This window comes from Bufo gargarizans, chromosome 1 (assembly GCF_014858855.1).
Source record: "Bufo gargarizans isolate SCDJY-AF-19 chromosome 1, ASM1485885v1, whole genome shotgun sequence".
Classification (NCBI taxonomy): Eukaryota; Metazoa; Chordata; class Amphibia; order Anura; family Bufonidae; genus Bufo; species Bufo gargarizans.
Genome location: NC_058080.1, coordinates 289,194,550 through 289,222,172, shown reverse-complemented (window position 1 = coordinate 289,222,172; position 27,623 = coordinate 289,194,550). Strand labels below are relative to the sequence as shown.

Genomic DNA, 27,623 nt, shown 5'->3' with positions numbered 1-27,623 from the left:
ACATCTCTGGCAGTGGCATGTTGAGCTTCAGCTGCCCGATCCTTCTTTCCACATGAAATATACCATCAGGGGTGGAACTGATCATCTAATTTGTGTATATGCCCTAAGGCTTGTGTATATATAGCAATCATTATTATTATCTGATGGATATTCCCATTAGTATATATACTAAATATTGTAAAATTTCAGACCAGGAACATTTCCCCCTCTTGACGATGATCATTTATTGTATGCACACTCTGCTTTCATCAGCGATAAATAATTTTATCATTACTTTAATCTCTGGGAAGTGAACAAATCATAATTAATATTATTACGTGCAGACAGAGCTTTCTTTTTTAATGGCTTAGGAAAGCATGCGCATATTAAGGGATTCTAAAGGATTTCTAGTTGATGGTCTATCCAGAATGAGAGTACTGGCGCCTTCCTTCTGCTAATCAGTGGTGAACATCAATAGGCCATCTATTGAGCACAAGTAAATGTTTAATAATTATAAATTAGGAAATAAAATATTTGGCCTATTATTCCAAGGTCACATACATACAGTAGGTCCATAACCAACCACTCGTCGTTTTATATAGCCAACACACATGCAAAGTCAGCAGAAAAAAAGACCATCTCCATATACTACAAGCACTGCTAAGGACCCATGGCCTAATGTTTCATGATTAGGTTCTGATATACAGTACAGACCAAACGTTTGGAAACACCTTCTCATTCAAAGAGTTTTTTTTATTTTCATGACTATGAAAATTGTAGATTCACACTGAAGGCATCAAAACTATGAATTAACACATGTGGAATTATATACATAACAAAAAAGTGTGAAACAACTGAAAATATGTAATATTCTAGGTTCTTCAAAGTAGCCACCTTTTGCTTTGATTACTGCTTTGCACACTCTTGGCATTCTCTTGATGAGCTTCAAGAGGTAGTCACCTGAAATGGTCTTCCAACAGTCTTGAAGAAGTTCCCAGAGATGCTTAGCACTTGTTGGCCCTTTTGCCTTCACTCTGCGGTCCAGCTCACCCCAAACCATCTTGATTGGGTTCAGGTCCGGTGACTGTGGAGGCCAGGTCATCTGGCGCAGCACCCCATCACTCTCCTTCATGGTCAAATAGCCCTTACACAGCCTGGAGGTGTGTTTGGGGTCATTGTCCTATTGAAAAATAAATGATGGTCCAACTAAACGCAAACCGGATGGAATAGCATGCCCCTGCAAGATGCTGTGGTAGCCATGCGGGTTCAGTATGCCTTTAATTTTGAATAAATCCCCAACAGTGTCACCAGCAAAGCACCCCCAAACCATCACACCTCCTCCTCCATGCTTCACGGTGGGAACCAGGCATGTAGAGTCCATCCGTTCACCTTTTCTGCATCGCACAAAGACACGCTGGTTGGAACCAAAGATCTCAAATTTGGACTCATCAGACCAAAGCACAGATTTCCACTGGTCTAATGTCCATTCCTTGTGTTCTTTAGCCCAAACAAGTCTCTTCTGCTTCTTGCCTGTCCTTAGCAGTGGTTACCTAGCAGATATTCTACCATGAAGGCCTGATTCACACAGTCTCCTCTTAACAGTTGTTCTAGAGATGTGTCTGCTGCTAGAACTCTGTGTGGCATTGACCTGGTCTCTAATCTGAGCTGCTGTTAACCTGCGATTTCTGAGGCTGGTGACTCGGATGAAATTATCCTCCGCAGCAGAGGTGACTCTTGGTCTTCCTTTCCTGGGGCGGTCCGCATGTGAGCCAGTTTCTTTGTAGCGCTTGATGGTTTTTGTGACTGCACTTGGGGACACTTTCAAAGTTTTCCCAATTTTTCGGACTGACTGACCTTCATTTCTTAAAGTAATGATGGCCACTCGTTTTTCTTTACTTAGCTGCTTTTTTCTTGCCATAATACAAATTCTAACAGTCTATTCAGTAGGACTATCAGCTGTGTATCCACCTGACTTCTCCACAACGCAACTGATGGTCCAAACCCCATTTATAAGGCAAGAAATCCCACTTATTAAACCTGACAGGGCACACCTGTGAAGTGAAAACCATTTCAGGTGACTACCTCTTGAAGCTCATCAAGAGAATGCCAAGAGTGTGCAAAGCAGTAATCAAAGCAAAAGGTGGCTACTTTGAAGAACCTAGAATATGACATATTTTCTGTTTCACACTTTTTTGTTATGTATATAATTCCACATGTGTTAATTCATAGTTTTGATGCCTTCAGTGTGAATCTACAATTTTCATAGTCATGAAAATAAAGAAAACTCTTTGAATGAGAAGGTGTGTCCAAACTTTTGGTCTGTACTGTATACTGATACATCCATATAGTTATGGATATTATACTTAGATTTATTTTGAGCAATAGACAATGTAGTTAGGGCTAAAGTCATGAATGAAAGCCTAGTTCACATTTGTTGAGTCTAATACTCACTGGTTTAGTCCTCTTCTTGTAGTCCATTCCACTGCACATACCTAGCTTCTCTTCATTTCACTTTCAGCACTGTGTGCTAGATACCTATCCAGACTATCCAGTGTCTGATTTTACTAATTGTTTTATGTAACCAATCACCATGTTTGTTCAAGGGCTTATTATATTGTTTTTTTTTTGTACCATTTATACTTTTGCATCATCAGCTGTTAACATCATTGTGTGTCTACTAGAACGTGATTTTATGGTACCTGCTCTGTTTATTATAGGAATACATAACTGTAAAAGCAGAAATATAACCTTTGTTTGCATGTTTAGATAATTTATATCCCTAATAACTGTATATGTAGTGTATGTTATTGTAAAACTTTTCCTTATGGGGCCACTTTAACTCTTACGTATAAAAGGTACAAAGCTAAAACATACCAGTCGTAACCAGCAGTTCTCACTATGGTCCTCCAAGATTGTTATTACTAACCTAGTGTCCTTATTCTTTTCTTACAGATGAACTCACAGTGCCTGCACTTTACCCGGGTAGCCCTGAAGTGTGGGCGCCGTATCCCCTCTACCCAGCGGAACTAGCACCTGCTCTACCTCCTGCTTTTACCTATCCCGCTTCACTGCATGCCCAGGTAATTGATACCAATCAGCCACGTCCTCACTCTGTATCCCACCTGCCCTTTCCTGGTACCACGGTGCACTCCACACACTAACCACTGTTCTACAAGCTAACTGGCTTACTACAAGGAGGTCAATGATGCCTCCTGACTCTCTTCATGTGGCGGGAACCCTACACCTCTGATTTGTAAATCTAGAATTAATACCATATCACACCATTCACTCAACTGACCTAAGATTTTCTCTACAGTTTAACATGGAATTTATCTCTAAGTGGTAGTCATTTGTTCAATGGCAATCTAACATGAAATCTTTCAGCATGATTGAAGCGACCATGCCAGATTTGAACAATGTATCATATATTAAATGCTGTAACTTAAAGGGGATGATTGCTGCTTGTAAAGGCAGCTCTACCTTGGATCAATAATCGACCAGTGTAAAAGAGCTTTAAAAGGGTTGTCCAGGCTACAAGTATTGATGACCTATCCTCATGATAGGTCATCGGTGTTAGATGGCATCTTCTCCCATTCACTTGAATGGGATGAACGGTTGTAATTACACCGCGCCACTGCTCCAAAGTACACAGCATGCAGGTAATCATTGAAAAAGATGCAGTGCTTTCATGAGCGCCACTGCTTTTTCAAACAGCTGATTAGCAGGGATGGAGCCCATCTGATGCTGATGACCTATCCTGAGAGTTTATTTCCTGATAATTAATAATCCTCATCTCGTGTGAAAGGATCGTTAAAGTGCCAATAGGTATTAGAAGTTTGACCTCGTGTACATGGCAATGTCCTCTGGCCCTTTTACTTGGGTCAATGCACAGGCAAGTATCGTACAAACCCTTCCAATAATTGCACCAATCCTTGTCCCATGTAAAAGGGATTTACGACAGCCCATGTGCTGCTGTGTGGTGCTTCTGTACGAGCTATCGCTATAACATAGTGCTCCTAGGGTAAATTACCTCCATAATATAGCATCCTAGGAAGCATAACACTTTTTTAAGGAGTTTGCCAGAAACAATTCCACATACTACAGCTCCGTACTACTTAAAGAGGGAATTTACTAAGACTAGCATTTCATATTGTGGCCTTTATCCAAATTACAATGTGCCAAATATTTAGCTACAGTCATGTGAAAAAATTAGGACACCCTTTGAAAGCATGTGGTTTTTTGTAACATTTTTAATAAAAGGTTATTTCATCTCCGTTTCAACAATACAGAGAGATTAAAGTAATCCGACTAACCAAAGAAAACTGAAGAAAAGTCTTTTCAAGATCTTCTGTAAATGTCATTCTACAAAAATGCCTATTCTAACTGAGGAAAAAGATAGGACACCCTTGCCCCTAATAGCGAGTGTTACCTCCTTTGGCTGAAATAACTGCAGTGAGACGGTTCTTGTAGCCATCTACCAGTCTTCGACATCGGTCTGAGGAAATTTTACCCCACTCCTCAATGCAGAACTTTTTCAGCTGTGAGATGTTTGAGGGGTTTCTTGCACGTACAGCCCTTTTCAAGTCACCCCACAGCATCTCAATGAGATTCAAATCTGGACTTTGACTTGGCCATTCCAGGACTCTCCATTTCTTCTTTTTCAGCCAATCTTTGGTTGATTTACTAGTATGTTTTGGGTCATTGTCATGTTGCATGGTCCAGTTCCGCTTCAGCTTTAATTTTCTAACTGATGGTCTCACATGTTCTTCAAGCACCTTCTGATACACAGTAGAATTCATCGTGGATTCTATGATGGTGAGCTGACCAGGTCCTGCTGCAGCAAAGCAGCCCCAAACCATGACACTTCCACCTCCATGCTTCACAGTTGGTATGAGGTTCTTTTCTTGGAATGCTGTGTTTGATTTACGCCAAACATGTCCTCTGCTGTTGTGTCCAAATAATTCAATTTTGGACTCCTCTGTCCAAAGAACATTATTCCAGAAGTCCTGGTCTTTGTCAACTTTATCTCTGGCAAATGTCAGTCTGGCCTCGATGTTTCTCTTGGAAAGCAAAGGTTTCCTCCTTGCACACCTCCCATGCAAGTTAAACTTGTACAGTCTCTTTCTGATTGTAGAGGCATGTACTTCTACATCAACAGTAGCCAGAGCCTGCTGTAGTTCTCGAGATGACACTTTAGGGTTTTTGGAGACCTCTTTTAGCATCTTGCGGTCTGCTCTTGGGGTGAACTTGCTGGGGCGACCAGTCCTGGGCATGTTGGCAGTTGTTTTGAAAGCCCTCCACTTGTAGACTATCTTCCGGACAGTGGAATGGCTGATTTCAAAATCTTTTGAGATCTTTTTAAATCCCTTCCCAGACTCATAGGCTGCTACAATCTTTTTTCTGAAGTCCTCTGACAGCTCTTTTGCTCTCACCATGGTGCTCACTCTCACTTCAACAGTCAGGAGCACACCAAACTAAATGTCTGAGGTTTAAATAGGGCAAGCCTCATTCAACATGCAGAGTAACGATCTACTAATTATGTGCACCTGGTGTGATATACCTGTGTGAGAGCTGAGCCAATTTAAGAGGGAATACATGTGAGGGTGTCCTATCTTTTTCCTCAGTTAGAATAGGCATTTTTGTAGAATGACATTTACAGAAGATCTTGAAAAGACTTTTCTTCAGTTTTCTTTGTTTAGTTGGATTACTTTAATCTCTCTGTATTGTTGAAACGGAGATGAAATAACCTTTTATTAAAAATGTTACAAAAAATCACATGCTTTCAAAGGGTGTCCTAATTTTTTAACATGACTGTATATATGTCTATATAGTGATCGGGGGAGATTTATCAAACTGGTGTAAAGGAAAACTGTCTATAGCAACCAATCAGATTCCTCCTTTCATTTTCCAAGGGAGCTGTGAAAAATGAAAGGTGGAATCTGATTGGTTGCTATGGGCAATTAAGCCAGTTCTACTTTACACCAGTTTGATAAATCTCCCCCATTGTTCTTTCTCTTGCCGTGTTGTGCCAGAGTTTAATCATTGACACAACCTTTAATGCACAACCTTTGACAGATTGTGACTGTTTGAAGCTTAACCTGGTAATTGGTATAATGAAATCACGATCAGTCCAACACATCATTGACTATTACCCATCCACAAAAAGAAAATATATACATTTTTGGAAATACAAATCCATGAGGCAAGGCTGGGCCAAGATCCAAAAAACGCATAACGTTTGGTAAACTTGAAAGAATGCATAATCTTAACCTATACATTGTGTCATGCTGTCAAAGCTTCATTATATAGACGATGAGATATTGTATAAATGGACATATGGGCTGATTTAGAAATGCGCAGTCTGCCTTCTCTGGGGCGTGCCATCTAGTTTAAATGTTATATGTAATTGAATATCTCAGAATGGAAACAAGATGATTGCAGATCCCTGTTGGCTTAGCACAAGATATAGAAAATGATTTCAACATATGAGCAAAGCCAATTTTGTAACCTTAACTGCCATCTTTAGTTTAATACTTTGGTCCGATATATAAGTCTACATAATAGGCCTGAGTTGCCTTCACATATTTGGTGAAGTATATAGCTCATAAGCTAATCAGCAATTCCCCCACATTAGTGGGAATTATTATTACAGGGAGGAAAGCATTACACTGGGGTGTTCAGTGTCCCCTCGACTGTATAACCTTTGACTGCATGACAAATGGTGTTACTGCTGGGGTTGGCAGCTGGCCATTAAATTACATAGTGTCTTTCCTAAAGCAAGCCATTATGTCAGGGTATATTGTACATTTTATTTCCTGGTCATGTTTGATATTTCTCCACTTACTTAAATGGTTAGTATGACATTTATTTGGGAAACCCATGTTTTTATGCAGCACATGCAATGTGATTGCTAAAATTTTGATCAATAATTAGTAAATATTCAGTATGTGATCTGCAGCATGAGACTGGGGTTCCTTGGCTGCACCAGAGGAAATTACCTTCAAGGCCTAACTCCTATATCATTGATTGATTCACAACCTAATATATAGACCCAAAGGCTAATTTCCCTGGGTTGAGGGCAGCATTTCAGGGCATAGACTGGGAGCAGCTACTGTCACATAATAATACAGAGGATAAATGGGAAAGCTTCAAATCCACATTGAGTAATTGCACTAACAAATGTATCCCTTTAGGTAACAAGTATAAACAGCTAAAATTAAACTCCCCCTGACTTAGTTACTGTAAAAAGAGCAATAAAAGACAAAAAGAGGGCATTTAAAAAATACAAATCTGAGGGGTCAGCTGTAGCGTTTGAAGATTACAAATGGCTTAATAAAATCTGCAAAAAGGAGATAAAATTAGCAAAACAAACAGCACGTAGCAAAAGAAAGTAAAACAAATCCCAAAAAGTTTTTTTAAATATATAAATGCTAAAAACCTAGGTCTGAGCAGGTAGGTCCCCTAAATAATGGTAAAGGGGGGGGGGGTAGTCACTGAAGATGAGGAAAAGGCAGAGTTCCTAAATAGTTTCTTTAGCTCTGTATATACAAAAGAAGAGAAAGGAGCTGATATCTGTGGTCCCGGAGTTGTTAGTACATCCAGTGATATACTCAATTGGCTAACTGTAGATATGGTCCAGGAGAAGTTAAATAGGGTAAATGTGAACAAAACTCTGGGTCCAGGTGGATTACACCCAAGAGTGCTTAAAGAGCTCTGTTCAGTCATTGTTGTGCCCCTGTTTATAATTTTTAACGATTCTCTAGGGACTGGTACAGTGCCAAGTGATTGGCGCAAGGCAAACGTGGTGCCCATATTCAAAAAAGGATCAAGGTCCTCCACAGGTAATTATAGACCAGTTAGTTTAACTTCTGTTGTGGAAAAAATGTTTGAAGGAATCTTAAGGGACTATATACAGGAGTATGTGACTATAAATAATATTATAAGTGATAACCAGCATGGGTTTACCAAGGACAGAAGTTGTCAGACTAACCTGATTTGTTTTTATGAGGAGGTGAGTAATAGTCTGGGCAGAGGGGCAGCTGCGGATGTAGTGTTTCTGGATTTTGCAATGGCTTTGTATACTGTCCCTCATAGACTCTTAATAGGTAAAGCAAGGTCTATAGACTTGGAAAGTATAGTTTGTAGTTGAATTGAAAACTGGCTGAAGGACCGTGTCCAGAGAGTTGTGGCCAATGATTCCTATTCAGGATGGTCCCAGGTTATAAGTGGTGTACCCCAAGGTTCAGTGCTGGGCATGTAGAAATCGGAGTCTCCCTCCCTTCTGGGATTCGTGTCCCTACCTATCCCTTGGTTGAACTTGATGGACGTTTGTCTTTTTTCAACCGTATTAACTATATAACTATGTAACCCTAGTGGCTAGCAATTGGCTCCAATAGAAGCTCTAAATGCAACTTTCTCTTGGACCTTTGGGGCCCATTATGGCTTCATAGACTGGGACCACCGAAGAATCCTCTGGTATTTAGTAGGCCAGTCTGATCCTGGTGATCTGCATGATATATGCTGCCAGTTGCATAGTACAGTAACAACCTGTGGAAGAGTAGTTTGGCATAGAACTAAAAGACATGCCAAAGAGGCTGCAAGTAGTCCACTGTATGCACAATCTCTGTCCTGCCAAAACTATGGATGGCTGCTACATCATCATTAAAGCGGCCAAGATCCCTCCAAAAGCAGATCAGTATCAGTTCTGAGCAGGACTGTGTGACTATCAATCATTCTGGTGGAAGGAATAGTTCTCTGTATAATCTACATATGATGGATACTTACGATTTATAGGTGGTATGAAGTTTTCATGGTTAGTGAGTCACTTTCTGATATTTTAGAAAAGTAGCGTACTGTGCAAATGTTTTGGGCAGATGTGGGGAAAAAAGCTGCAAGGTAAAAATGCTTTAAAAAATTGAGGTGTCAATATATTTTTAACAATTAGTAAGGCTAAATGCTAAGCAAATGAACAAAAGAGAAATCTAAATCAAATGAGGATTTGGTGTGACCTCCCTTTGCCTTCTGAACAGCATCAATTCTTCTGGGTACACTTGCACTCAGTTTTTGAAGGAACTCGGCAGGGAGGTTGTTTCAAACATCTTTTGTGGATATAGGCTTGCTCAAATCCTTTTGTCTCTTCTTGTACTGCAAGACACACTTGATGATGAGATCAAGCCTCTGTGGGGGCCTTATCATTACTTCCAGGACTCCTTTTTCTTCTTTATGCTGAAGATAGTTCTTAATGACATTGGCCGCATGTTTGGAGTTGTTGTTCTGCTGCAGAATAAATTAAAATTTCAACTATTAACACTTGAAAGCATTCTTACATGCTTTGTAGCTTTACTTAATGAACTCAATGAGGACTGTATAAATACAGTATGTATGCAGTGATCTCCCTCCAGCTTCAGGTAACCACTAAACTGGAGTTACTTCAGACAGGGAAAGCATAAAGAGACTTTCTCATTAAAAACAAGTATGCCCTATACACAGGATAGTTGAAGACTGTATAATCACTGGGCATCCTACCGCTTGGAACCCTATCGATGATGAGAACTGAAGGAAGCCTCCTGTGTTAATGAAGCAGTGATGCATAGGCATGGACCACTTAATTCACTTCAGGGGGACTGATAGAGATAGCTGAGCACTGTGCACTACTTCTGCATTCACACAGGGGTCCAGACAGGTAGCTGACAGCAATCCTATATTTATCACATATCCTGTATACTTTTTTTTAATGAATTCTGAATCTTGATCCCCCAGGACTTCAAACTATAAGAATTTTACTGGATACCACCACACAAAAAATCTGTTTAGATTAGGCATCTTCGGGAAATAAGAACGCTCCTGCTTTCTTATCAGAGTAATTACAGAATCCCTAAACTACGTACTTACAGTGTTCCGTAATCTTGTCATAATTTAAGATGTTTCAGATGCACTTGTGATATTTGAATACAGGATCTGCCATGTTTGTACTGATTTATAAAGGAGTCAAAGGTGGAGTACGTTTGTCTTCTAACATTTTTGTAACTAAGAAAACATGTTAGATGAATAGAATTCCAGAAGTATTGACTCTTCTGAGCTGCCCCAGGAAGCTCATCTGTGCATAGTACATAAAATACCTTATTTCTGAGATCAGATTAGCAATACTTTGTGTTTGGCAATATTTTACTGATATCATTTGTTAACCCTTTAGAACCTTTTATTTTATTAACGTTCCTTAAAGGGGTTATCCCATGTTTTCAAGTATGCTTAAATCTGTTGTTTATGCCACCACCAGCAACTTACCCAATACATGTTATTAGCGATTCCTCCTCCTTTCCTCTATAAATCACCTTCTTTTTCAGCCTTTTTTACATCTGGTTGTTATTAGTTGCGGCCATCCCAGCGATACTGGCGCAGTGGCCGCGCTTGCGCGCTATCCTCCTGTTTTTTTATTCTATGCAGCCCGACCTGACTCACGGACTTGCCTGCTTTCTTCCATCCTGTTTTTTTTTTTGTTAGTTTTTTCAGAGAAATCACTGCGCCTGCGCCGTTTATTTCTCGCTTTATCTCCGGCGAAAAAAAACTGAAGGCTTGCCTGAATGCCGGATCTTTTTTCCATAGGAATGTATTAGTGCCGGATCCGGCATTCAAAATACCGGAATGCTGCAGGTAAGAAGGTGAAAGAAATAAATGCCGGATAGGTTTTGCCGGATGACACCGGAAAGACGGATCCGGCATTTCAATGCATTTTTTTTGACTGATCAGGCATTTTTGAGACTGATCAGAATCCTGATCAGTCTTACTAATGCAATCACTTTGCCGCAAGTGTTAAAGTACTCTTAGGCAGGGAGGTGAATCTACCTAAAGAGAGTATTCCTCTATGGACCCAGCCAGCCAGAATCCTACTCTGTACTGATAAGGGGCAAGTACCCTGAAACAGCTGTCTGTGGATGGCTATATGGCTCGGTTATATCCCTAGGCTTGTTGGAAAGTCAGATTTTGACTTATAGGGAGCCACTTCCAAGAGGTTGTGTTGGTGATGGTTCTCTTCCTTGGGAGATACCTCTTTGCATGTCCAACATAATGAGAGATATACTTTGCACTACCCCTCTGCTCTGACACTTAGAGGGAAGTTTAAAATGGGACAGCCCTGTCTATGATGTCTTAATAGGATGTATATATAGAAATGAGTTGTCAGGATGGGGCACCATCTTTAAGAGCTAGCATTCAGCTTGGCTAATAAAGCATCATTTGGTCCCATTTTTTACAGTTGAGGCGATGGGGTGTAATTGCTAAATCTTATTATAGACTCTGTATGTATGTTGGACTCTATACTCGAATGAGATGACGTGATTCATTTGGCACTACTTTAAAGGGGTATTCCGGGACTTAGATATTGAATATTAGATTGGTAGAGGTCCAACATCTAGCAATTCCCCATGATTAGGTGTTTCAGGCAGCTGCCAGCAGTGGAAACTATTCAGTGGACAGAGCCAGAAGCAGAAGGCTCTGTCCACTGTGTAGTTTCTGGTGCTGCCATACTGCAGATCCGCTCTCATTGATTTGGGTTAATAAACTGTCTAAAATAGGATAAATTGGTGTTTCTTATTTGGGAGAGATCAGCTTTTGGTAGTGATGGCTAAGCGTGCTGGTGAGACTAGGCATGGAGGTATCTAAAAATCAGGGCTGTATGAAGGTTTATGACAGTACTTCTGGTGATCAGCGCTGTTAGAAAGTAATCAGTGTTTGTAGAAGTTGGGTCCTAATGACGGATCAGTTAATAAGAATGGTCAATGGTTAGATGAATGTCTGATATGACAAATTAGTGTGCAGAAGGGGTATCACATATATGTGACAAATCAGTTTAACATATCTTATGGTGTGAGTAAATATGGATGAGGCATAATGGGGATGGGCCTGGTACAACTGTGATGTACTGGTATGGGCTTCACATGAAAAAGGTTTAGTGGAGATGACTTGCGTGTATTTGCAGCCGCCGTAGGATTGAACTAGTCTGTGGGGGGCAGGTGAGGGCCTAAGGAAAACCATTGGAAAAAGGGTGCGTTAATGGAAACCTAAAAAGAATATTGGACAAACAATAATAATGCAAGTCATGACATGCAGTTGGTTAATGCCAACTGTTCTTAAAGTGAAGTGTAGTTAAGTGCACCAGTGGTAGGCCCAAGCCACTCTGTGCACCCTTGCTCTACCTACTTCCTCTGCCAGCCTCTCCCTCTCCTTCCTGATAAGACTGGATCTCTGTCTATTCGAGCCATCTGGGATCATATTTTCCGTAGCTCCCTGCTGTCTGGCAATTTTTTTAAAAAATATTGGAAAACCTGTTAAAAAATTCTAAAAAACAAATCAGGTGCATAAAGCCTGAACAGCACAGATCTAGAATTCTTATCATGGCAAGTTGTCATACATATTTTTCCATATACAGCCCTCATGGTTTTTTTCAGATACCTTGGATATTTAGCAGTAGATACGTACTAATTGATCATAGACATCCTTCGTCGTAAAGGCTCATTCATGCACCTGACAAGACTTGAAGGATGAAGAAGTCCTTCACTGGCCTGCGAAGCTTGTGTCAGCATTCCTCCTAAGTATTATACGGTTTAGTGAACAGGATGAAAGGACACTGAAGAAAGCACAGATACAAGGTAATTTCACTTTGATATCTGGAAAGAAACTTCTCAGCAAATAAGCAATATGGCATTCCCCAAAGTATATCGCCATCAGTCAGGTGACATCCTGACAGAGCTTAATGTTCTTTTATACTCACTAGATTTATGTCTGTCTTAGGTAGAACTAGAAGTTCTTGACAGGAGTAATGGCTGCACAATGTTCTTTTGTAAGAAATCAAGTTATGTGACCACTGATCCATGCTGCTCTGACCCGCCTGTGGCCTTTTCTAGGAAACTATGGTTAAATATTAATGAACTGATAGAAAATACAACCCCTTCTATACTTTAAAATGGTTAACTAACGGTAATAGATATGAAAAACAATAAATTCCAATTGCATATACATATAGTCCAATACTGTTACTACATGTTAAAACAGTAGAGGATGCCTACTGGATAATACATCAAATGTAAATTTGTTATTTGTGCCTGTCCCTGTAAACCATACCGCGAAGTATGCAAATTAGATCTCCTCTAGAAGGAAGAAATCAGGCTCTCTAGTGCCACCTATAGGAAAACTACCCTATAAGTCAATTTATGATCCATTAAACCTTGAAACATGACTAGGTCAAATCAGAGACAATCACTTGTAACTGATATGAATGTTGCTGATATCTCTATTCATGTGTCAAGGCGCTTTAATGTGTGCAACATTGGCTTACTATACACGGCAGCTATCAATAAATGGCACTAGAAAGACCGTTTTCTTCCTTTTGGAGGAGAGACATTTTGCATACTTTTTTCCCAGGATTTTTAGCTTGTAAAGTGACTTCTCCAGTTGGATCTCTGCAAGGGAACCTTCCAAAGATAGGAGAACAAAGCAAAGGAACGGTTTCGATTCCAAAGGTTTCAGTTTTAGTGTGTTTGAAAGGTTTTGGCACAAAGATGATAACTGTTTGTTGCATGGATCTGCCTAGAACCATGGTGAGTGTGGTGGACAGCCAGTGCTGCATTGAGAACTGCTCATATGGGAGTGAGAATAGGCCTTGTATTATAAAGAGCAGGGATTAATGGAAAAGGGGAGACAGAAGAATGTAATTACTGATTATCCATCAGACAGCTATCATAATGAACGGCAGGAGCCCGAGTAATTGGGTACATGTTGAAACCCTAGTCTTCGACATCAAAAGAGCTTGCCCGCCATTGAGTTGTCCTCTAATGTTCAGTTTTGTTCAGCATTTCTTATGTCTATTTTTGAGAAAGTCATAAGTCTGAACCCTTCTGATGTCCACAGCTGTTTTTCTAATGGTTCTGAAGGAAAATCTACCAATAATGGAATGAGGCATTTGTTACTGGGCAGCTATCAGATTTACTATTCAGAGGTCTGTCAAACCTGAACTATAATGACGTTACCTACAGTCAGGTTTCCTGATGCAGTTTTGGAAGCCAAAGTCAGGAGTGAATAAAAAAAAAGAGAAGTCGCGTCTGCCCTTAATACTTTATATACTTTTACAATCCACTCCTGATCTTGGCCACATAAACCTCACCCGGAAACTAGACTGTGTGGCCGTATTAATTTTTCAATAAATCTATTTATTGCATTAGCACAACCAGCTATTTTTTGGGTGGGGTCATAGAGGACAAGCAAATGTACTGGTTGCATCCAGGCCCTGGTGCCTAAGCATGCAAAACCTCTTCTGCTACGTCAGACTATTAACATATTAGTGAATATAGGATTGAGTAGATGCTATGGTACCATAAGATGTACTATATTCACCTGTCGGGTGGCAGCATTCATGTTTCTTCTCTTCCAATGAAACAAGACAGTGTGGTAAAAATGTATTTAACCTGTGCAGTGAACACTGGAACAAAAATCAAAATGGCTGATTCACAATTTTTTCATTGCTTCACCTCCCCAAAACAATTGTATAAAAAGTGATCAAAAAGTCATGCAAACTCTAAAATGCCATCAATAAAATTATGGGGTTCAGAATATGGCGATGCAATGAAAAACAGTTTTTTGTATCGCTGTACCGAAGCTAACAGGTCAGTTTTACTACATAGGGAATGCTGTAAAAACAAAGCCCATAAAACTGTGTCGGCGTTGCAATTGTTTATCTAATTCCACGTCACTTGGAATTTTCTTCCAGCTTCCCACTACATTGTATACAATGTATGCAATATTAATTGATGCCATTAGAAACTTGTCCCACTAAAAACAAGCCCTCATACAGCTATGTGAAGGGAAAAATAAAAAAGTTATGGCTTAGGGAAGGGAGTAAAAAATGGAAACGCAAAAACAGAAAGTCTCCAGGAAAGGGTTATATCGTAGGTGTACTTCTGTGACCACTTGCACACAATCAGTATTTAGTCATTATTATGCATCAGTACTTGTTAGCCGAAACCAGAGGTGAAACCTACAGAGAGAAATTATAATGGAAAGAGCTGTGCCTGTGTTTTGGACTTTCAATACTGATGAAAAATGCTAACCAATTACTGACCATGTGAAAGTGGCATATCAGAAAATTTTCTAATCTTACTATTCAGAGAAAACTATTTTGCCTGATTTATTTTAAATTTTGTCAGTACTATGCCACTGAAAATTAAATATAAAATACTGTCCTGTAGCAGCAAGATAAAGTTCATAAATGGAATGTGTCTCCAATATCTTTTATAGATCCCTTTACATGGCCCGATGTACTGTACAGTAGCGATTGTCGGGAAGGAAGCGTTCCCTCCTGACTATTGCCTGCTCATCAATGGAGGAGACTGCCACTATTACATGCAGCTATCCCCTCCACAGTATGGGGAGGAGCAATAGCTAATGCCATCGCTCGTTCCCCATGCTGAATCATTGTTTGCCGGCAGCAGAATATAGATGGCATGCCAGCAAATGATGATTTAGGTTTCTATACGAAAGAGCGCTTCACTTGTTCATTGGTTATTTGGCGGCACCTTTACATACGCAGAATATTGCTAACGAGTGTTTGCACGGATACTCATTAGCGATAATCTGCCAGAACATCGGGCAATGGAAAGGGCCTTTTAACCAGATCGTGACACGTGTCTTTTTCTGATGTGTTATTACTTTCAGCTATCTTACTGGAGCTGTTGTTAACAGCAATTAGAGATATGCTATACAGCACACACATGGGCCATAGACACAATACACTGGAGGGGACTCATTGGCTTCTGGAAGAGATTTCTCTGATCTATGCAGGGGTCAGGAGGGAGTAGATAAGCTTTGACAAACACCAATTGTCAATGGTGGATACTATGTTACCTATATATAGGTGTTATCTCTCATTGTAATCTCTGAGCATAATAAGATGACTGCTAAATAGTGAAGTCTCAATATTATTAGGCTTGGGCTACATTCACATGACACTGTCAGTTTTTCATGGCCATTTTTCAACCATTTTTGCATACATTTTTTGTCCGTCTGTCTGTTTTTAATAGCTGTTTTGAATCTATTTTTAACAGCCTTTAAAAACGGCCATTAAAAATTGATGATTTTCATTGGCTTTTTTTTATTTAAATCCCAACCCCTGGCAGTATACAGCGCCTTGCAAAAGTATTTTCGTGTTTTGTTACATTACAGCCTTAAGTTCAATGTTTTGTTAATCTGAATTTTATGTGATGCATCAGAACAGTCTAAGTTGGTGAAGTGAAATGAGAAAATATATAAATAGAACTATTGTTTAGAAATAGAAAACAGAAAATCGGCATGTGCGTATGTATTCACCCCCTTTGTTAGGAAGCCCATAAAAAGCTCTGGTGCAGCCAATTATCTTCAGTAGTCACATAATTAGTGAAATGATGTCTACCTGTGTGCAATCTAAGTGTCACATGATCTGTCATTACATATACTCAGAGGCTGCAACACCTAAGCAAGAGACATCACTAACCAAACACTGCCATGAAGACCAAGGAACTCTCCAAACAAGTAAGGGACAATGTTGTTGAGAAGTACAAGTCAGGGTTAGATTATAAAAAATACCCAAATCTTTGATGATCCCCAGGAGCACCATCAAATCATAACCAAATGGAAAGAACATGGCACAACAGCAAACCTGCCAAGAGACGGCCGCCCACCAAAAACCCACCGACCGGGCAAGGAGAGCATTAATCAGAGAGGCAGCACAGAGACCTAAGGTAACCCTGGAGGAGCTGCAGAGTTCCACAGCAGAGACTGGAGTATCTGTACAAAGGACGACAATAAGCCGTACGCTCCATAGAGTTGGGCTTTATGGCAGAGTGGCCAGAAGAAAACCATTACTTTCAGCTAAAAACAAAAAGGCACATTGTGAGTTTGCGAAAAGGCATGTGGGAGACTCCCAAAATGTATGGAGGAAGGTGCTCTGGTCTGATGAGACTAAAATTGAACTTTTCGGCCATCAAAGAAAACTCTGTCTGGCACAAGCCCAACACATCACATCACCCAAAGAACACCATCCCCACAGTGAAACATGGTGGTGGCAGCATCATGCTGTGGGGATGGGACTGAGAAACTGGTCAGAGTTGAGGGAAAGATGGATGGTGCTAAATACAGGGATATTCTTGAGCAAAAGCTGTACCACTCTGCGTGATTTGAGGCTAGGGCAGAGGTTCACCTTCCAGCAGGACAATGACCCCAAACACACTGCTAAGACAACACTTGAGTGGTTTAAGGGGAAACATGTAAATGTTGGAATGGCCTAGTCAAAGCCCAGATCTCAATCCAATAGAAAATCTGTGGTCAGACTTAAAGATTGCTGTTCACAAGCGCAAATCATCCAACTTGAAGGAGCGGGAGCAGTTTTGCAAGGAGGAATGGGCAAAAATCACAGTGGTAAGATGTGGCAAGCTCATAGAGACTTATCCAAAGCAACTTGGTGCTGCGATTCCCACAAAAGGTGGCTCTATAAAGTATTGACTTTAGGGGGGTGAATAGTTATGCACATTGACTTTTTCTGTTATTTTGTCCTATTTGTTGTTTGCTTCACAATAAAAAAAAAAAACATCTTCAAAGTTGTGGGCATGTTCTGTAAATTAAATTATTCAAATCCTCAAATAGTCCATGTTAATTCCAGGTTGTGAGGCACCAAAATACGAAAAAAGTCAAGGGGGTGAATACTTTTGCAAGGCACTGTATATAATTTTCCCCATAGTTGCCACCAGCAGTACTAATGTCCCCCATAGTTTCCCCCAGCAGAAATAATGTCCCCCGTAGTCGCCCCAGCAGTAATAATGTCCCCTAGAGTAAACCCCAGCATTAATAATGTCCCCCATAGTGGCCCCCGGCAGTAATAATGCCCCCCATGGTAGCCCATAGTTTTTTGCCAATAATATGGCAAAAAAACAACACACAATTACTCACCTCATTCATTTGCACACACAGGGACAGTCATTCTCCACTTGCACACACAGGGACAGTCATTCTCCACTTGCACACACAGGGACAGTCATTCTCCACTTGCACACACAGGGACAGTCATTCTCCACTTGTGCACACACAGGGACAGTCATTCTCCACTAGCGCACACACAGGAACAGTCATTCTCCACTAGCGCACACACAGGAACAGTCATTCTCCACTTGCGCACACACAGGGACAGTCATTCTCCACTTGCGCACACACAGGGACAGTCATTCTCCACTTGCGCACACACAGGGACAGTCATTCTCCACTTGCACAGTCATTCTCCACTTGCACAGTCATTCTCCACTTGCACAGTCATTCTCCACTTGCACACACACAGGGACAGTCATTCTCCACTTGCACACACACAGGAACAGTCATTCTTCACCATGTGCTCCCAGCAATCACGGAGGGGCACACATGGTAATGACATCATCACACTGGGAGTGCAGGTCCTCCTTCATGAAGATAGGAGCGACTGTCTCTGCGCATGCAAGTGGGTGTGGTATTTTTTTTTCTATTTTAACCCATAAAAGGCAATTTTTCAGTAGTGTACCCATTTTATAAAGGCTGTACGCCTGTCTATGGGGTCGTTAAAAATGGTCAAATTGATTTCAGTGGGGAATGTGTAGTGGGGAACATGACTAAAAATAGGACATGTCCTATTTCTTGACCGCCACTATTCACTGGCCATTAAAAATGGCCATGTGAATAGCCCCATAGACTTTAATTGATTGTAAAAATGTGTGATGGCCATTAGAATAACATCTGTCACGTTTTTACTGTTGTGTGAATGTAGCCTTAATAGCCAGTGTGAAAATTGCAAGACTTTAGGATTTTTTTTAAATATAGTTAGTGACATGGAAAAAACTAGAAAAAACTAAAAAAAAACTAACCAAACATTCTACAGAAATGTTTAACTTGATTTAAACAGTAGGTCATTTTGTTTTAATGGAAGGGCAGATCAATCTCAGTTTATGATTCTGCTGCACAGAGAAGGGTTATCTGAAAGGTCATCCTCATTCGAAAAGTAGGTGGAGAACTGAAATTGCAGTGACCCAGTGAATCACTGCTAAAGGTTGTGTGCAAAAAGTTAAATTTTGTGATGTAATGCTAAAAGCACTTTATGGGGGGCATGTATAAAATCAGATATGTCAGTTTTGTGGCTTAAAAAAGTCGCAAGTCTTGGCAAGTACACAGTTTTCTGCGTCATTATGTCAGTTTTGAAACATTTGGTATTCCTCATAACTTTTGAAAGTAGTCTATGTTTAAGAACTAAAAGTATGATTAGACTCGGATCATGGCTCATTTACTATGTGCGACTTTTGCAAAAGTCACAACCTACGCCAGGCAACTCTTCAGTCTACTTTTACACATATAGGTGTAAACCGCATTGCACTCACGTCAGACATGTTATTGACCAGACTTAAAAGTGACAAGAACTATCTCAAATGATAAATGTCCCCCTATGTATTCCAAATAGTAGTGTATAGACATAAAACAGGAGTAGAATTACTGAGACCCTTTAGTGTGCCTAGGGGAGTAATTTACTCATACAACAGTTACTCTAGGGTTATACTTCCCATTTGATTACACTATTGGATTTAAAACATGCATTTTATTATTTATCTTAAAAGTAAACTTTATTCCTTTCACAGGTTCCTCTAGATGGGGGTGGGGATGCCAAACCTGTATTTTATAGCATTGTAGACAGGCAGATATGTCAGTATACTTTTCTAACTGCATAGGAGAGCTACACGCTATAGGAGAAGCAAGGGAAGCAGCTGCTTTGGGGCCCAAACTCAGAAGGGGCCCACCCAGGAGGAGGACTAAAACATTATATACAGTATAAAAATGTAGAAAACTGATGGAGCGGCTGCTGGGCTTCATCTGAGAAAGCGATCTAGACTAGCTACGGGAGTTGAGGTTGCACAGGAGGAGGGGGTTGCAAAAACAGTGCTGGGGGCCCTTCAAAAATGTGCTGTGGGGCCCAGTCATTTCTAGTTACGCCACTGCAGAGCATAGTCTGCTTTATTTTCCTATAAAGAGGAATCCTGCAACAACAAAAAAAATGTACGTCACGAGGGGTACTGGAGGGCGACATATGCTACTGCATGCCTATACAGCTGCAAATGTCAAGCCTTCCTTCATCTGAAAGTACTCCTAACATATATCTCCAATGGAATTCTCAAAGTGATGTAGCTTTTATGCTTAGAGGTGACAAACATATTTCTGTCCTTGTTTCGTACGTGGTCCAAACGGTGGGACTCTCCTCTTCTAAACCCCCAGATTGGCACATTCTGAAGTCATGAGCTGGGCGCAATCATTTCCATTAGTTCAGCTTTTAACTCAAGGTTTGAAAGTAAATAAATATGTAAAAAACAATGTGGAAATGTACATTTTAATATCAAAAGGGTTGTTCAGAATTGGTATAAAAAATGGGTACTTTTTCCTTCCAGAGAGCGCACCACACTTGTCTATGGGTGTAACCTGGACCTGTCAGACATTTATGGCGTATTCTGAGGAATGTCTGCTAAAATTACTGGCGCATATATTTACACTGTACTTGCCGAAAGTTTGAAATTTGATACCATTGTTTCCTCCTTCTCTGACTATGTGATCTATCCTGTATAATTTGTGGCAATTTTGCTGATGAAAAGAATAATAACAAAATGAGACTCAAAATGTGCCCGGCCCTCAGAATATATCTTAGGCTGGGTTCACATTTTTGCCTTACAGTTAATATATTCTATTTGGTGTTCTATCACTTTATAAGTTGGGAATACTCATATAATCAAATGTGGGCTATTGTAATGTACATATTTTAAGTTTATTACATAAAAATTGTTTGTGTTTGCAAATTAATTACTATTGTATTTCACATGACTATTGTTTACAATAGTCGCCCTATAGTCAGTATCTAGTCATGGTACTGTTATGGCATCCATGGTTTCAGCATTGGTCCTCTCCATGTCTCTCTGCCAATTTGTGGATATTGCTTCCGTACAGAGCTGAATGGTTGGCTTGGTGGTGAATGGAGGGTCCGAGCAGTTGTGTGTGCAAGAGGAAAGGGCAAAATAAGGCACCATCCTAAAGCAGACTCCTTTTACAATCACTATTTAGGTAAAAATATGTTATTAAAATACTAATAATTCACCATAGGGAAGTTTAAGTCATTTTAATTTTGAACCATTTGATGTATCCCTCCATTCTTAACATTTTTCTCTCTTTTCAGGTCCGTTGGCTCCCTCCCTCAGATGCTACTTCTCAGGGCTGGAAATCCCGCCAGTTCTGCTGAGTAACGTGTAAGTATTTGTGTGGGCGTGTGTACATACTGTATATTATATTATATACAGTACAGACCAAAAGTTTGGACACACCTTCTCATTCAAAGAGTTTTCTTTATTTTCATGACTATGAAAATTGTAGATTCACACTGAAGGCATCAAAACTATGAATTAACACATGTGGAATTATATACATAACAAAAAAGTGTGAAACAACTGAAAATATGTCATATTCTAGGTTCTTCAAAGTAGCCACCTTTTGCTTAGATTACTGCTTTGCACACTCTTGGCATTCTCTTGATGAGCTTCAAGAGGTAGTCACCTGAAATGGTCTTCCAACAGTCTTGAAGGAGTTCCCAGAGATGCTTAGCACTTGTTGGACCTTTTGCCTTCACTCTGCGGTCAAGCTCACCCCAAACCATCTCGATTGGGTTCAGGTCCGGTGACTGTGGAGGCTAGGTCATCTGGCGCAGCACCCCATCACTCTCCTTCATGGTCAAATAGCCCTTACACAGCCTGGAGGTGTGTTTGGGGTCATTGTCTTGTTGAAAAATAAATGATGGTCCAACTAAACGCAAACCGGATGTAATAGCATGCCGCTGCAAGATGCTGTGGTAGCCATGCTGATTCAGTATGCCTTCAATTTTTTATAAATCCCCAACAGTGTTACCAGCAAAGCACCCCCACACCATCACACCTCCTCCATCCGTTCACCTTTTCTGCATCACACAAAGACACGGTGGTTGGAACCAAAGATCTCAAATTTGGACTCATCAGACCAAAACACAGATTTCCATTGGTCTAATGTCCATTCCTTGTGTTCTTTAGCCCAAACAAGTCTCTTCTGCTTGTTGCCTGTCCTTAGCAGTGGTTTCCTAGCAGATATTCTACCATGAAGGCCTGATTCACACAGTCTCCTCATAACAGTTGTTCTAGAGATGTGTCTGCTGCTAGAACTCTGTGTGGCATTGACCTGGTCTCTAATCTGAGCTGCTGTTAACCTGCGATTTCTGAGGCTGGTGACTCGGAGGAACTTATCCTCCGCAGCAGAGGTGACTCTTGGTCTTCCTTTCCTGGGGCGGTCCGCATGTGAGCCAGTTTCTTTGTAGCGCTTGATGGTTTTTGTGACTGCACTTGGGGACACTTTCAAAGTTTTCCCAATTTTTCGGACTGACCTTAATTTCTTAAAGTAATGATTGCCACTCGTTTTTCTTTACTTAGCTGCTTTTTTCTTGCCATAATACAAATTCTAACAGTCTATTCAGTAGGACTATCAGCTGTGTATCCACCTGACTTCTCCACAACGCAACTGATGGTCCCAACCCCATTTATAAGGCAAGAAATCCCACTTATTAAACCTGACGGGGCACACCTGTGAAGTGAAAACCATTTCAAGTGACTACCTCTTGAAGCTCATCAAGAGAATGCCAAGAGTGTGCAAAGCAGTAATCAAAGCAAAAGGTGGCTACTTTGAAGAACCTAGAATATTACATATTTTTAGTTGTTTCACACTTTTTTGTTATGTATATAATTCCACATGTGTTAATTCATAGTTTTGATGCCTTCAGTGTGAATCTACAATTTTCATAGTCATGAAAATAAAGAAAACTTTGAATGAGAAGGTGTGTCCAAACTTTTGGTCTGTACTGTATATAATACTATTTTTTTTTCCAGCCTTCAAATATATAGTACGGTATATTCCAACAGATATAGGAAAAGTCTTGGATAAAAAAAAATTAGTTATATTATTCGGACAGTAAGGCTGGAGTTGTACCTATACTGCACCTATACTTTTTGTAGCACCTTTAATTGATGTTAACTATTGAGCTACAGCTCTAGTCCAAAACGGTAAACTACTACAGGTGTAAAATGCAACAAAAAGGTGTATCCCCAGCTTTACATGAATTTGTTAAACAAATCTTTTCATCCAACAGCATATTTGACAATGGAATTTTTTGAGTAATTGTCGATTTTTGAAACAAAGCTATAGAAGCGTTGGATATATTTAATTGACATGAGAATCTGCTTCGTGTTTGATGTCTGTTATTACTTGAGGTGACATCATTCATATATAAACTAATCTTCTCGCCTCTTATCTTCTGTATAAACAAAATTCATGACTAATCTAACTTTATTTTCTCAAATTGCATGTATAAAGGAAAGAAATAACAGATTAGGATCCTGTGATATCCTTTACTTTGTAGGAATGGTGCTCTTGGCCTTGTGCTTAAGAGACCTTAGAATACTTTCAGATAAAATACAGGGACAAATAAACAAATACACCCAATCCTAACTAAATAAACAAAAAGAAAAACTAAAACACACCCAAAAAAACACAAAAAAACAAAACCAAACAGGACAAACTAACAATCAATCTGCAACAAAATTGCAGTCCTGAATCAATGTTCACTGATTGCGCTGCGGTCTTTGTTTTGAGGTGGACACCTTTCACAATTAACTGAAAATCTGACAAAAAGAGAAAACCGCGCTGCTCAGAATAGGTATAAATCCACATTAGGAGTAAAAAAGGATTGTCTTTGTGATGTTATTCCTCAGTATCCTGCGTGGATTATCACAAAAGTCGATGCTCTAATCTCCTAGAGAACAGAAGAAATAGCCCGACATAGTGAAGTGCTGCCAACTGAGTTTAAATATAAGAATTTATTCTACTCACAAGATCCATAAAACAACAATCATATAAAAAGTGCACGTCCTCTCATCAAACGCCCGACCCGGGTTTCGCCTCCGCTTCATCAGGGGCATCTCTGGACTCATCTACATTGCTTCTTTTTCAAGGTAATGTGGGCATTACCACAACCTCGATTCACATGATTCTAACATAGCAAAATTCCCCATTCCAATTTCCCAGTTATAAAATTCCAATACAAACATATTCACATACATAAAAACAAATACTGCATTTAAAAACCTTTTTTCTGACATAACTTTAAAGGGATTCTGTCACTAGTTTTTGACCCCCACATTCAAAAATATGGTTATGTGCATAGAGCCCTTGTGATTCCTAATGTGGTCTTATAAGCTAAATCTGTAGGCTCATTTAGTGTAAAAAACTTTTTATCTAACCTGTCATTCATCTCGGTAAGGTGCCCAGGGGGTTGCTCATGTCTTCCAGATGCCGCCCGCACCCGCCGCCGTTGGTGCCCAGCTCCTCCTTTGCTGTCATCAGCGCCGCCTCAGAATCATTTGCTACTCCTCCAGCTCTCCCTCACTCCCCCTCCTTCTTCTCTAACATCCCGCGCGTGCGCACAGGCCTGTGCCTGATGCGCCCGTGCGGACTTCTCCGTTCGGCTTCATTGAGCGAAGTGCGCCTTCAGGTCATCGGGAGGTTGAGCGAAGTGCCGGCGCATGCGCACTTCGCTCAGTGAAGCCGAACGGAGAAGTCCGCACGGGCGCATCAGGCACAGGCCTGTGCGCACGCGCGGGATGTTAGAGAAGAAGGAGGGGGGAGTGAGGGAGAGCCGGAGGAGTAGCAAATGATTCTGAGGCGGCGCTGATGACAGCAAAGGAGGAGCTGGGCACCAACGGCGGCGGGTGCGGGCAGCATCTGGAAGACATGAGCAACCCCCTGGGCACCTTACCGAGATGAATGACAGGTTAGATAAAAAGTTTTTTTACACTAAATGAGCCTACAGATTTAGCTTATAAGACCACATTAGGAATCACAAGGGCTCCATGCACATAACCATATTTTTGAATGTGGGGGTCAAAAACTGGTGACAGAATCCCTTTAAGGCTAGGGCTACACGATGACATTTGTCACGCGACACATAGGGCACAACTACACTGCAATTTTTATAACTATGGTCTATGGTGTCGTGCAGCGACATGCGACGTGACAGTCGCAGAAAAATCTATTTTGGATAGTGTTTCTTTGCGACTGTCGTGTCGCAGTCGCAGCATGTCCCAGTGCAACACCATAGACTATCATTATAAAAATTGTTGCGCGACATTGTTGCGACAAATGTCGTCGTGTAGCCCTAGCCTTAAATCCATAAAAATACCTCTGTCTCCTCCTCTTTTTAGTAATATGGTTGATTGCACCCATTCATCTTCTACTCCATTATTCTCTCCTACACCACAAAGATTTTACCTACACTCGCCCACCGTCATCTCAGCTCCACTTATCGTTCACCACACCAGCGTCAATATGGACTTTAGTTTTTACATTTTGCTGCACTTATCCCCTTCTAATAGATATACAAATATACATAACCCCACATAAAATATACATAACACCACATAAAATATACATACCACATAAAATATACATAACCCCATTTTCTTTTTTCATTGCATAAAATAACCCACATTATGATATCTATCTTGCAAGTGAGAAAATGTCACACCAACTTCCCCATATTGTTACCAAAGTCACAGATTCACAATTCTTGAATGTTCCGCATATCAATGGCAAATCCATATTTTATGTATCTATTATACAGGCTTTTATGTCAAATTCAACATTCAAACCATCAGGGTGCAAAGTCCCCAATTTATGCATGCTGCGGTATTTTCTCCAGCCAAAAAACATAAGAGAGACTGAACTGAAAACATCCTGATGCATCCTGAATGGAATCCTCTCCATTCAGAATGCATTGGGATAAAACTGATCAGTTCTTTTCCGGTATAGAGCCCCTAGGACGGAACTTAATGCCGAAAAACAAAAACGCTAGTGTGAAAGTACCCCTACCATGTAAGAATCGTCTGAAAGAAAATAAACTGTGCAAAAAAGAGAGTGATTTCTAGGAGCAACGGTACCACTCATAAAATAATGGGAGGACTTACGTGTGAACATATGGGTGTTGTCTACATGCTGGAGTGTCCATGTGGCCTCCAGTATGTAGGACGGACTACTAGGGAACTAAAAGTCAGAATTCAAGAACGTATACGAAATATAAAAAAAGGATTAGATACACATAATGTCTCTGCACACTTAAAAAAAAAAAACATAACAAAAACCTAGGAGGTTTGAGGTTTATTGGACTTGAACAGGTCCATAATAACTGGAGAGGGGTGATCCATTGAATAGAATAAATAGAAAAGAAGTCGAATGGATCTATAAATTGGGGACTTTGTACCCTGATGGTTTAAATGTTGAATTTGACATAAAAGCCTGTATAATAGATAAATAAAATATGGGTTTGCCATTGATATGCAGCACATTCAAGAATTGTGAATCTGTGACTTTGGTAACCATATGGGGAAGATGGTGTGACATTTTTCTAAAATAACCCATAATGTGGGTTATTTTATGCAATGAAAAAAGAAAATGGTATTATGTATATTTTATGTGGGGTTATGTATATTTGGATATCTATTAGAAGGGGATAAGTGCAGCAAAATGTAAAAACTAAAGTCCATATTGAGGCTGGTGCGGTGAACGATAAGTGGAGCTGAGAGGACGGTGGGGGAGTGTAGGTAAAGTCTTTGTGGTGTAGGAGAGAATAATGGAGTAGAAGATGAATGGGTGTAATCAACCATATGACTAAGGCTAGGTCTACAGGACGTCATTTGTCACGCGATATTTTGTCGCACGACAATTTTTATAATGGTAGTCTATGGTGTCGCACTGCAACAGTCGCAAAACTGTCTTGTCGCAGCATGTCGCAGTGCAACACCATAGACTACCATTATAAAAAGTGTTGCGCGACGTTGTTGCAACAAAATGTCGCACGACAAATGTTGCAGTGTAGTTGTGCCCTATCTGTCGCGCGACAAATGTCGTCGTGTAGACCTAGCCTAAAAGAGGAAGAGACAGAGGTATTTTGATGAATTTTTGAAGTTCTGTGAGAAAAAAGTTTTTTTAAATGCAGTATTTGTTTTTATGTATGTGAAATGATTGTATTGGAATTTTATAACTGATATGGGGAATGGGGAATTTTTCTATGTTATAATCATGTGAATCGAGGTTGTGGTAACTCCCACATTATCTTGAAAAAGAAGCAATGTAGATGAGTCCACAGGTGCCCCTGATGAAGAGGAGGCGAAACCCCGGTCGGGCGTTTGATGAGAGGACGTGCACTTTTTATGATTGTTGTTTTATGGATCTTGTGAGTAGAATAAATCCTTATATTTAAACTCAGTTGGCAGCACTTCACTATGTCGGGCTATTTCTTCTGTTCTCTAGGAGATTAGAGCATCGACTTTTGTGATAACCCACGCAGGATACTGAGGAATAACATCACAAAGATTTTTACTCCTAATGTGAATTTATGCCTATTCTGAGCAGCGCGGTTTTCTCTTTTTGTTTGGCTTAGAATACTTTCACTCCACCCCTTGTCCTTACGTTCAGTGAAACAATGTTTGGCAGCAGCTTGTGCTTGCTCA

General features: G+C 40.3%; 1 protein-coding gene and 1 long non-coding RNA gene across 3 annotated transcripts in view; one reads left to right on the top strand and one right to left on the bottom strand.

Annotated features, from left to right (window-relative positions):
• RBPMS (RNA binding protein, mRNA processing factor) overlaps positions 1 to 27,623 on the top strand; it is a 238,605-nt gene that overhangs the window by 172,781 nt on the left and 38,201 nt on the right. The window contains exons 6-7 of one of the 2 annotated variants that reach the window (XM_044304512.1): positions 2,932 to 3,059; positions 21,224 to 21,293. In XM_044304512.1, the coding sequence (XP_044160447.1) occupies positions 2,932 to 3,059; positions 21,224 to 21,286 (191 nt within the window). In that variant the 3' untranslated portion in view covers positions 21,287 to 21,293. The remainder of the gene's footprint in view (positions 1 to 2,931; positions 3,060 to 21,223; positions 21,294 to 27,623) is intronic. The other variant, XM_044304518.1, reaches the window with a different exon arrangement.
• The window catches only part of LOC122945452, a 31,776-nt gene continuing 12,528 nt past the window's right edge, over positions 8,376 to 27,623 (bottom strand). The window contains exons 2-3 of the long non-coding RNA XR_006391118.1: positions 12,454 to 12,562; positions 8,376 to 9,255 (exon numbers count right to left, since the gene is read on the bottom strand). This is a non-coding gene — a long non-coding RNA (uncharacterized LOC122945452). The remainder of the gene's footprint in view (positions 9,256 to 12,453; positions 12,563 to 27,623) is intronic.